This window comes from Hydra vulgaris, chromosome 09 (assembly GCF_038396675.1).
Source record: "Hydra vulgaris chromosome 09, alternate assembly HydraT2T_AEP".
Taxonomy (NCBI): Eukaryota; Metazoa; Cnidaria; class Hydrozoa; order Anthoathecata; family Hydridae; genus Hydra; species Hydra vulgaris.
In genome coordinates this window covers 58,895,254-58,907,396 of record NC_088928.1, presented here as the reverse complement: position 1 = coordinate 58,907,396, position 12,143 = coordinate 58,895,254, and the positions used below count along the sequence as shown (strand labels likewise).

At 25.7% G+C, this 12,143-nt stretch overlaps 2 protein-coding genes across 2 annotated transcripts; both read left to right on the top strand.

Moving 5' to 3' along the window:
* The first annotated feature begins 400 nt into the window (after positions 1-400).
* LOC136085619 (putative histone-lysine N-methyltransferase 1) lies at positions 401-7,713 on the top strand. Its single transcript, XM_065806943.1, has 5 exons — positions 401-405; positions 5,294-5,522; positions 5,578-5,970; positions 6,016-6,404; positions 7,029-7,713. The coding sequence occupies exons 1-5, from the start codon at positions 401-403 to the stop codon at positions 7,711-7,713; spliced, it is 1,701 nt and encodes a 566-aa protein (XP_065663015.1).
* A 70-nt stretch (positions 7,714-7,783) lies between these two features.
* LOC136085618 (uncharacterized) lies at positions 7,784-8,464 on the top strand. The gene has a single exon (XM_065806942.1). It carries the CDS (start codon positions 7,784-7,786, stop codon positions 8,462-8,464), a length of 681 nt encoding a protein of 226 aa, XP_065663014.1.
* Positions 8,465-12,143: the final 3,679 nt, after the last annotated feature.

Here is a 12,143-nt window from a genome sequence, read left to right as displayed (position 1 = left end):
AGTCAAAAATGTTACGTTTTTAGATTTCTTATCTGCTGCGGATATTAAATGTTGTTTTGTTACAAAAGTTTGTGTATTTGTTATAATACAGCGAGGATTTCGAAAATCGAAAGTAAAATGACATGGTATGGTACAGTAATCAGCAAGTATTTGATTGTTGTACTTACCACCGTTTATATACTTTGCATTTGGACCAGTCCATCCCCACCGACATCTACACTGTCCCGAAGGTAAACACGTTCCAGCTGCATGCCAAAAACGATAAACACATTTTTGATGACAGTTTTTTATAGTTTTAGTGGAAAATTCACTAAATGTCATTATTAATAACATAAATAATGTTTTTTCCATTTTTTATTTTTTTCTTCAAAAGGTAGATAATTTATTTTTAAACAAAATTATGAGGTATGGAGCTGAGCTTTTGATAACGCTATCGTGGTTTCATTAGATTTCTTTATAATTTTATCTTTAAATAATAACCACGTAGTTTTTCAGATTAATATTATGCGGTGAAGACAGTTTTAAATTGAAATTTCTATATTTAGAACGAAATTTTGTAATAAAGTTTCTGTATGAAACATTTATAGTATTTATAAAAAAAACTCCAAATTGTTATTAAGTTTAAACCTAAACATGTTAAATAGAATGAGTTTTAAATAAAGTAACAAAAAAGGTAGATAAAATTAATAAATCTAATAACGTAAGTTAAAATATTTATAAGTTAGTAACTGGTCAGTAATTTTAACTTAAAAAAATATAGCTTTAAAATGATTTTAAAAAAAAGACAACATTATTTTACTATATGAAATTACGTGATAAATCACATAAATCAACTTAAAAAAATACAATAACTTTTAAATGATTTAAAAAAAAAAATTTTTTTTGCCATACGAAACTACGTCATAAATCACGCGGACAAATTGCGTAATAAACCACTAAGACAAAATTATGACAGAAATTTAGTAAAATCTGGGTGCGTATTTACCAAACTTTCGTAACTTTTGCACAGCTCAACTAAGGTTACGGAAATCTTCAGTTCATGTTTTTTTTGGTATTCACCAATGTTTCGCAGCATTTCCATAAAGTTAGGGTTGCGCATGAGTTGCGCTAAACTTAAGCAAAAACTTACGCAAAAAAACAACCAAGTTGATTTTTTTTTTGAATGAACCAAGTTTTCGTAATTATATAAAACAAACTTTTTTAATATTGAATTCATAAATTTCTAACTAATTTAAATTAGGGATTATTACTCATTAGTATTTTTTACAATCTAATAAAATGACAATAATAATTTTATAACACTTTGCTATAAAAACTTAATACTTTTTATTGAATATTTATTTAGTATAAAATATTACTACAAAAGCTAGGAAAATACTTTTAAGTAGAAAAGAGATAGTGAGGGGTATAGAACTGATTATTCTAGAAAGAGGCAGATAAATTTTGACAATTGTTTAATATATAATTAATAAAAACTAAACAAACTTTTATTTTTTTCAATCCTAAATATCAAGTAAATAGTATTTTTTTAAAATACAAGAAATTACAAATTCGTATACTAATTTGACATTAGCATGAGCATAAGTTTGGAGTTTGCAAAATGCTTAGACAAGTCATAAATAAAAAATCAAAAAAAATCCATGTAACATTCAAAAATATATTATTGCCTTCAATTTAAAAACAAAGTTTTAATTAGAGTACTTTGTTCAATGCCAAGTTAAAAGGGTTGACCTTTGTTAATTCAGCCTGAACATAGTGTACATCATCTTCATCACTGTCCTCAAAGTTTATGTCATCTGGAATTTCTAACCCTAAGCCATTGTAAAGGTTTTTCAGCAAATTACACACAATATATATTTTGCAATATATAATTTGGGTGAGAATATGTTAGGAGCACTGAAGTGCTCCACCTCTCTTGTGACCTCCAACGGTTTTTGAGAAAATCAAAGGATTGCTCCACATCACTATCTACCTGAAGGTGAGCCTTATTGAAATATATTTTCTCTGGTGTAGTTGGCTGATTGAATGGTGTAATCAAGACTGTTAACAAGCAAAAGGGAAATCTGCATTAGGATTACATTCCACAATCTTTTTTAATTAAGAAATAGAAAAAATAAAAACTTTTATCAAGGATACTTTTTGACAATATCTCTGAAAAAGGAAAAAAGTTATTCTTATGTAAGACGTCGATAAATCAACTCTTTCAAACTTCATTCGTAACAGTCAATTTACAACAATCATATTAAACAATTAATAACCAAAAGATTACTCTTTTTTTGTTACTAATTTTTTTTTGAATTGACTAGTAATTTTTAACAATTACTTTTTGAAAACTCCCAGTTACTTTGAAAAAAGCCTCATTGATATTAGCATTTTTGAATCCGAAGAAATCGGGTTGCTCCTCAACATGATTGGTTACAAATTATTATTAATGTGTTAATTACCTCTATTTGTTTTTATACAAATGAAATTTTTGAACACATTCTACATTATAGTAATCGTTTAAAGCAACAAATTGAGCTTAACGCTAGATTTGATCTTGACCAAATTAACTAAAGTTCCATTTAAACTAAAACTAAATAAAGCTATTAAAACAACTAAATGAAGTATGATCATTAAACTTAATGAGACATGTACCATTTAACAAAAAACTGTGAATAGAATATTTATAAAGATATAGTTGTTATTTTGTCAATATAATAATTTCATAAATATATATATATATATATATATATATATATATATATATATATATATTTATGAAATATATATATATATATATATATATATATATATATATATATATATATATATATATATATATATATATATATATATATATATATAGTATATATATATATATATATATATATATATATATATATATATGTATATATATATATATATATATATATATATATATTACCAAATCATAACTGCATCATAACAACATAACATCTTTTATAATATATAATAATTCATACTCTAAATAAGATATAATATCTTATTTTATATAACAATGTTACTATTATTTTACATAAAATGTTTTGTTATATTAATAATATAATAACATCTTAATATATATAAAATAAATACTTTAAGCTTAAGTTATTTATTAATATAACATCTTAATGCTTGCCATAAAGATGTACCAATATTTATTTATAATATCACATCATACTGCATATAATTTAAATATGTTAAGGTCCTATTTTATGCTGTTATATTACAATTATAAGACAATAAATTGATCATATTATACAAAAAAATAACTATAATATTATGATATTATAATACAAAATGCTTTATTACTATAATTTATAATAACAGCGTCTAAATATTAGATGTTATTAAGTCAATAAGTTTTTAAATTTTTATGATGCATTTATATTTGTGTTAATATCTATGATTATTTTTAAGATTGTTATAATATATACAATTTTTATACATAAATTGTGTATATTATAATTTAAAGTAAAATTCTATATCAATCTGATAATATGTGCATCGTAATAGTATTTCACCATTTCTATTATTTAGTGATTTTAAAGTTACGCCTAAGTTAAGGCAACTCGTAGCTAACGTAACTTTTCTTGCTTAAATTGAGCTGAGCAAAGTTTGGTGAATACCATTTCAGTTTGGTGAATACCGATAGTTAAGGTTGAACTTACGCAAAATTTCCGAAAGTTTTTTTTTAGCGCAGCTGCGCAAGTTTGGTGAATACGACTTTTACAGTTTTGAACTTACGCCAAACTTACGCCAAACTTACGCAAAAAAAAAGTTTGGTGAATAAGCTCCCTGATTGTTTAAACAAAGATTTCGAAATTATAAAACGTATGTACGCAGTTGGGCAATTCCACGCTCCAGTGAGTTATTTAGATAAAATGAATAAATAAATTCAAACAAAAACCAAGTAGTCATTGGGTTGCCATACGTTTAAAAATTTTTAATTTCGATCAATAATGTTATTTGCGTTATTTTTTTGTTTTAAATTTCAAATTAAAGTCATGCATCATACTTTCTATATAAATGGTAGATAAACTACATTTTGTTAAAAGTGTAGAATTGTCCCAATAAGTAACAATCACTAATTTGATTTAAGATAAATAAATAGCTAAAACAAACTTTTAAATAATTTTACCCAGAATAATATTTAATTTTATTTAAGAAGCTAGTTTATAAATATTTGGCTTGAAATATTCAATTGAAAACAACAGGTTCAATGCAATGTTTTATTGCGTCCGGTTAGTAACACAGCATATAATCAACCATAATTCCTAAACTTATAATAATTGAACAAAATTTCAATAAACAGGAAAACAAATAAATGATTTTGGGACGGTTCATAAATATGTAAACATCTAATTTGTTAAAATAAAAAATATATATGTAAAAATGTGACATTACAATGATCAAAATGTCCCGTAAGTAACGATGGAATCGCCCAAGATATAATTATATAGTAAATTTATTAAGTATTTAGTGGGGTATAATCAGAGGCGATTTTACGTGTATGTGTGTGGGGAGGAGGGGGGTTTCCCCATTAAGGGTGATTTTCAAGTTATAGTCGATTTTTTTAAGAATTTAGTTGGCAAGTCGGTTATTTGAAACTGTTCAGCCGAGTAAATTTTAGTTTTAAAGACTTTTTTTATATATATAGGAATCAGTTGGTACTTTGTGAGGATTCACTCCCAACCCCCTCATTTTCTTGGTCGAGCCGCCTCTGGGTAGAATTGTTTAGTTGAAAGGATTCGAAAATACTTAAATTACAAATATTAAGTTTAAAAATTTTAAAACAAAAAGTTTTAAATTTCATTTTAATAACAATAATAATAATAATAACAATAATAACAATCTTAATAACAATAATAATAATAACAATAATAATAATAACAATAATAATTAAAAAATAATAATAAAAACGGTTCAGGATCATCACGATCACCGTGGTACTGGTATCATGTAACCCAGTACTATATGTCCCTTGTTGGGTTTGGCTAGTAAGGTTTTGGAAGATTTGCTTTTTTTTTAGGCAAATGCTAGGAGAAACAAACTCCAAATTAAAAATCTCCTGTCTAAAGGCTCAAAAAATTTTGTCGATTAAAATACTCATCTTTGGCTGATGCTAACTGCATCATAATTCTCTTTCCTTAGGGTTCCTGGTTGAATAAAGGCGAAAAAAAGGGTTAATTAAAAATGATGTTTCAGATCATTTTCCTATCTTCTTTTCAATAAATACTGATATTGAACAATTACAAATAAAAAAACAAGTTATCCTAAAACGCTGTTTCAGTGAAGTAAATATTGCATCATTTAATGAACAACTATCATTACTACATTGGAATCATATAAATTTTTCGTCGGAAGCAAATGTGGTTTATAACTCATTCTTTAGAACATTCTATGAAGTTTATGATGCAAACTTTCCTCAATACAAAGTTAACTTAAACAAAAAAAGCTTAAAGTCACCATGGATTACTGAAGAACTCAGGAAATCTTCCCAAGTAAAAATTGTATCTCAAGTATTTAAAGTCAAAAACAGATAAAAATAAGGAAATTTATAAAAATTATGTAAAGCTTTTTGAAAGTCAAAAAAAAAACTTAAAAAAAAAATACTATTCAAACTTATTAGAGAAGTTTAAGAACAATGCTAAACGCACATGGCAAATTTTAAATGAAATTACTGGCAATCAAAAAATTAAAACATGCAACTTACCAAAATTTATTAAAAACAATGATGATTTCTTATATAATCCTAAAGATATAGCAAATCAAATAAATAATCTTTTTGTAACAATTGGTCCAAATTTAGAAAAAAATATTCCAATTATAACTAACACAATTAATGATCTTAATCTTCCGATAATTTCTATACTTAATAACTTTGAACTTTCTATTAAAGAGTTTGAATGTGCTTACAAAATGCTAAAAATCAATAAATCGATAGGCCCAGATCAAATAAATGGTAACGTTATAATCAGTTCTTACGAGATCATAAAAACTATACTCTTTTAGGTCTTTAGTTGTTCAATTAAACAAGGTATATTTCCTGATCAACTAAAGATAGCCAAAGTTACACCAATATTTAAAGGGGGGGAATTATCAAATATAACTAATTATCGTCCAATTTCTGTACTTTCTGATTTTTCAAAGATTTATGAAAGGATCCTTTACAATAAAATTTATGATCATCTTTCTAAAAATAAAATACTAAGTACAACCCAATATGGGTTTAAAAAACATAATTCCACTGAACACGCAGTGCTTCATCTGACTAGAAATATTGCAGATTCGTTTGAAAAATCACAATTTATTCTTGCAGTGTTCATAGATCTATCAAAAGCCTTCGATACGATAAATCATGAGATTTTTATTAAAAAAACTAAAAAATTATGGAATCTGTGGTAATTTTCTAAAATTACTATAAAAGAGCTATTTAAGCAATCGTAAACAGTATGTGCAAATTGATGTATCCTCTACAACAAATTTACTAGATATAACATGTGGTGTCCCCAAAGGGTCTATACTAGGACCACTTCTTTTTCTCATTTATATGAATGATCTTTATAATGCCTCGAATTTAAAAACAGTAATGTTTGCTGATGACACAAACTTTTTTTTGTCTAGCAATAATATCATAACACTATTTAATGACATGAACATAGAGCTAATTAAAATTTCAAAATGGTTTAAGTCTAATAAGTTATCAATTAACATAGAAAACACTAAATGGACTCTATTTCATCCAAAATCCAAAAAACATCTTTTGCCAAATGATATGCCTCAAATATATATAGATAATATTCAAATAAAACAATCAAAAGTTATACTTTTTCTTGGTGTTTTTATTGATGAAAACCTTACGTGGAAAAATCATATTGAAACCTTGCGCAAAAAAGTTTCAAAAAATATTGGAGTACTATATAAAGCGAGAAGTTTTGTAAATTTTGTAATTTTTGTAAAATTTGTAATTTTTGTAAAATTGTAAGTTTTGTAAGTATTTTTATCCACAACTCAATTAATTATAGTTTACGTAATGATCTCTGCGTGAATGAAATAGATTGTGAGTCATTATGTATTGAATTAAAAAGTAAAAACACAAAAAACATAATTGTAAATGCGACATATAGACCACCATCAGGTAATTTAAAAAAATATAAAACTCATCTGAAATCATTTATAACAGCTATCAATAAAACGCGAGATCATGTCTTTTTGGCTGGTGATCTAAATATTGACCTAAAAAAACATGCTTCAAATAATAATGTAAAAAATTTTATAAACACTCTTCTTCAAAGTAACTTAATTCCCACAATAAACAAGCCAACTAGAGTGACTAACAACTCTTCGAGACTTCTTGATAATATAGTAACTAATAACTTTCATAATAACCGTCTTAACACAGGTATAATCAAAACTGACTTATCAGATCATTTCCCAACATTCTTAGTTACTAATAACATAATAAATAACAACATTCCTTCTAAAACTACCATATTTAGGCGACAGATCAATGAAAACTCTGTAAAACAGTTTCAAAATCTTTTAAGAAACAACGTTGATTGGAATCTGGTATTGCAATCAAACGATGCTAACAACTCATATGATCTATTTCTAAGTCAATTCTGCAAGCAATATGAAACAGCATTTCCTGAAAAACAAATTATAGTGAACACAAAAATAGTTATGACTCCATGGATGTCTAATGGGTAACTAAAATCCTCAAAAAAAAAAATAAAAATTATATGATAAATACTTAAAAAAAAAAACTTATAAAAACTAAATGACATATAAAAACTACAAAAATATATTCGAAAAAACAAAAAAAATCTCTAAAAAGCTTTATTATGCAAAACTATTAGACAAAGCAAGCGGAAACACCAAAAAAACTTGGAATGTAATTAAAGAAGTAATTGGCAAAAATAATTATACGAGAAACACTCTGCCAAAAAAAATAACAGTTGATGATAAAAATTTTTATGATAAATCAATTATTGCTGAAAAAATAAACAGTTTTTTTATTAATGCTGGTCCAATTTTGGCATCAAAAATTCCTCTGAATTCAACTTCATTTGAGTCTTATTTAAAAAATTACGATAAATTTATGGATGAACCTAATCTTAAATTAATTGAATTGCGAACCGCCTTTTATAATCTTAAAAACAACAAAAGTGCTGGATTTGATAAAATTAACGTTAATGTTGTAAAATCTGTTTATCATATAATCGAACCTCTTTTGTTTCACATCTTTAATCTTTCTTTTAAAACAGGTATTGTTCCGGAAAAATTAAAAATTGCACGAATCACACCAGTTTTTAAGAGTGGCGATGACTCTATTATTTCTAATTATAGACCTATATCTATATTACCGTGTTTCTCAAAATTGCTTGAAAGAATAATGTACAACAGGCTATTTAATTATTTATCAGAAAACAATGTTGTACTCAAAACAGTTTGGTTTTAAGAAAAAATGTTCCACTGAACATGCAGTGATTGATATAGTCAATCAAATAACAAGCGCATTTAGTACTAACTACTTTACATTAGGAGTTTTCATTGACCTGTCAAAGGCTTTTGATACTGTAAACCATAACATACTAATAAAAAAACTTGAATATTATGGAGTAAAAAATAATAACTTATTTTGGTTCAAAAGCTATTTGACCAATAGAATGCAATTCATCCAATATGCGCAAAAACAAACAATTCCATATGCTGTAACTTGTGGTGTCCCCCAGGGCTCTATTTTAGGACCCTTATTATTCTTAGTATATATAAATGATTTAAATCTAGCAACACACTTCTTAAACTGTATTCTTTTTGCAGATGACTCCAATCTTTTTTTATTCTCACAGAGATATTAAAACACTTTTTGAAACAGCTAACGAAGAGTTGGGAAAGGTTAATAAATGGTTTATAAGTAATAAACTGTCTCAAAATGTGGAGAAAACCAAATTTATTTTATTTCATAAAGTAAATAAATTAGAAAATATTCCCATTAAACTCCCAAATCTAATAATCAATAACGCTAACATTAAAAGAGAAACTTCAGTTAACTTTTTGGGCGTAATATTAGATGAACATTTACATTGGAGTGATCATATAAAAAGCATTGAGAAAAAGTTATCAAAAAATATTGCCATGATATATAGGGCTAAACCATTTCTAAATAATAAATCTTTAAAAAGTTTATACTTTTCTTTCATTCATTGTCATTTGGTTTATTGTAATATTGCATGGGCAAGTACAAATCATACACAATTAAAAAAATTGTACAGTAAACAAAAACATGCCTGCAGAATATTATTTGGAGCTGATAAAATTGTACAATGCGAGCCTCTTCTGCGTATACTGGGCGCATTAAATGTTTATAAAATAAACTTACATCAAGTTTTAATGTTTATGTATAAAACAAAAATGGGAATCTCCTAAAATATTTCAGTCCTATTTTGAAAAACTAGAGCATAAATATCCGACAAAATTTTCAAATAATAACTACATTGTCCCTAAATATAATTCAAAACAAATTACATATTCAATTCAATATAGTGGACCCTATTTGTGGAAAAAGTTTCCTAATATTGCAAATACGGAAAAAGTTAGTATACATCAGTTTAAAAAAGAATCGAAACAGGTGTTATTACTTATGGATTTTAATATATCCGATTTTAAATGCCTCTTTTAAACTAAAATTCAATTATATAAAATATGTATCAGAATTTATCAATTTATCACTTTTTTCATTATTATCAAGTTTTTTCATTATTCGAGTTATGGTCTTTCCTCTAATCTTAAAAGTTATTGGTGAAATCTTTTCAACATTTTACTTAACTATTAATGAGTTCTTATTTATTTTACTTTTAATTAAATTGGTTAAAAATATACATACATAAAACGGTTTTTTTAAATTAAGTACTCTTTTATTTTGAATTTTTTGTTCTTTATTTAAATATTACTTTATTACAAATTGTTATAAATTTTATTTTCATATTCTTCAACAAATAATTTGTATAATATACGTATATAGTGTGGCTCTTGAAAATACGTGCTCTTTAATTAATTAATTTATTTTTTGTTTTTCTTTTTTACTTTTCTTTCAGTTTTTCTTGTTTACTTGATTATTACTCTTAACATGAACATTGTTCTTGAAGTATTTCTTAAACTAATTGTTATTTATTTTTACATTTATAATTTTTAATAAATAGTTTGTAAAGTATAAATATTTTATCCGGCTATTGTAAATACGTACGATTGGGGCTCGGTGATAAAACAAAATAATGTCTTCTACTTGCCCCGCCAGTTTTTTTTTTAATTTATAAACCTTGTAAATTGTAAAAGTTATTAAACGGCGAAATAAATAAAAAAAAATAAAAAAAAATAGACACGCATTAATTCAACTTTATTACTCACTTATTCAATGCCATCTAAATTATTCAAATATCGCATGGGGCAGTGCTAAAAAAAAGTCAATTAGATCCTCTTTATCGGCAACAGAAGCATCTAGCACGACTAATAAATTTTAAAGATTGTTTTACTCATGCAAAACCACTTTTATTCAAAATGAGTATTCTTAATATATACCAACTAAATGTTCTTAACACTCTTTGCTTTATATTTAAATGTAAGATAAACTTAGCTCCAATACCTTTTCAAATTTTATATGCAATAAAGCCCAAAAACAAATATGATCTAAGAAATGACAATTTTATTTATCAACATTATTCGCGTACAAAATTTGGAAGGTCTCTTATATCTTATCGCGGAGCTTATTTGTGGAACCAAATAGTTTTAAAAAACTTTGATTTTTCCTAAAGTTGGAATTTTTCTTCTTTCAAAAACAAACTGAAAAAAGTTATTTTCTCAATAGAAAATATTTTCGAGTTCTTCTGATCTCGTTTCTCTTTTATAAGTGTTTCTAAATGTAATTTAAAATATTTGTTTTTATTTTTTATTGTTTTTTTAATTGGTATTTTATTTGTATGACGGTTTTCATAAAAACGGTATTTACTAATTTCAAATATTTGATTTTATTTTTTTATTGTTTTGTTAAACGGTGTTTTATAATTGAGGTTATTTTATTTGTAAGAAGGTTTTCTTAAACGGTATTTACTTTTTATTTTATATTTTTTTGAAATAATTGGTTTATAATTTTTGTATTGTTAAACGGTTCTCGGTGACAAGATCTTATGATCCTCTTCGAGTTTCCGTGTTCTTCATATATTATGTACCAACGACAATTTTACCAGAGAATATTGTTAAATGAACAAAAAAAAAAAAAAATTTATTAGTATTTTCTGTTTGCACACTTTAGTTGTTTTAGTTTTGTTTCTGGCGTTTTTATTTGAATTTTAATTCATTGTGCGTAGTTTTTTCTACCGTTGGTATGGTAAGTGATTTATTTAATTATTTTTACTTATATTGTGCAATAGATCAACACTTTTCATATCATCAAAAAAATATTAGTGTTTTTGGCTATTTGTAGTGAATCCTTTTTTACTGCAGTATGGAATAAGCGTAAGTCGCGGGGTAAAGCATAAGTGGCGAAGACGTTTGTCTGACGGGATAAACTAGTTATAAGAGCTGATCCTCATCGAAACGCCAGTAATAATAGACGCGACTCTGAGGAGATGTTTATTACTTAATCACTACACAAATTCTGTTCGCACCTTGGCATTAATGTTTTTTTTCCATTCTGATGCCTTTTATTGCTGTATGCTTACTTTTTTATTTTGTAATCAATTTTTTGTTTTATTTATTTTTTGTTTGGTGACGTATGTTTTGTATATCTTCGTTAATATTAGTGTTTAGAAAACAATTTAGTGTTTATTATTATTGTTATTGCAGTTTAGGTGCATCGTCTGTCTTATTTAAATTTTAAATATTCCTCTATTAATCTTTATTTTTTGTCTTGACAACTGTCAAAATATGCTTTGTTCGAAAAATAATCCTCCTTTATTCTAATGTACTTTATTTCTTTCCTCAGGCGTTCACTGCTCGTGTGTGACCATTCGGCGAATTTTATATATGTCAGAATTATATATATGCCAAAGTTTATAAATAAATAAAAAAAAAAGGAAAAAAGCAGTTATAAAGTTTAAATTTCAAGTTCAACAACTTTCCTGTAGTAATGGTGTAAAGTAATC

What these genes read in the sequence shown, in the direction of transcription:
- LOC136085619 (XM_065806943.1), top strand. An exon ending in AAGTAAAAATTGTATCTCAA is followed by an intron (nt 5,523 to 5,577) that starts GTATTTAAAGTC and finishes AATTATGTAAAG; the next exon opens with CTTTTTGAAAGTCAAAAAAA. An exon ending in AAAAAATTATGGAATCTGTG is followed by an intron (nt 6,405 to 7,028) that starts GTAATTTTCTAA and finishes AATTAATTATAG; the next exon opens with TTTACGTAATGATCTCTGCG.
- LOC136085618 (XM_065806942.1), top strand. Translation starts at nt 7,784, where the DNA reads ATGACATATAAAAACTACAAAAATATATTCGAAAAAACAAAAAAAATC.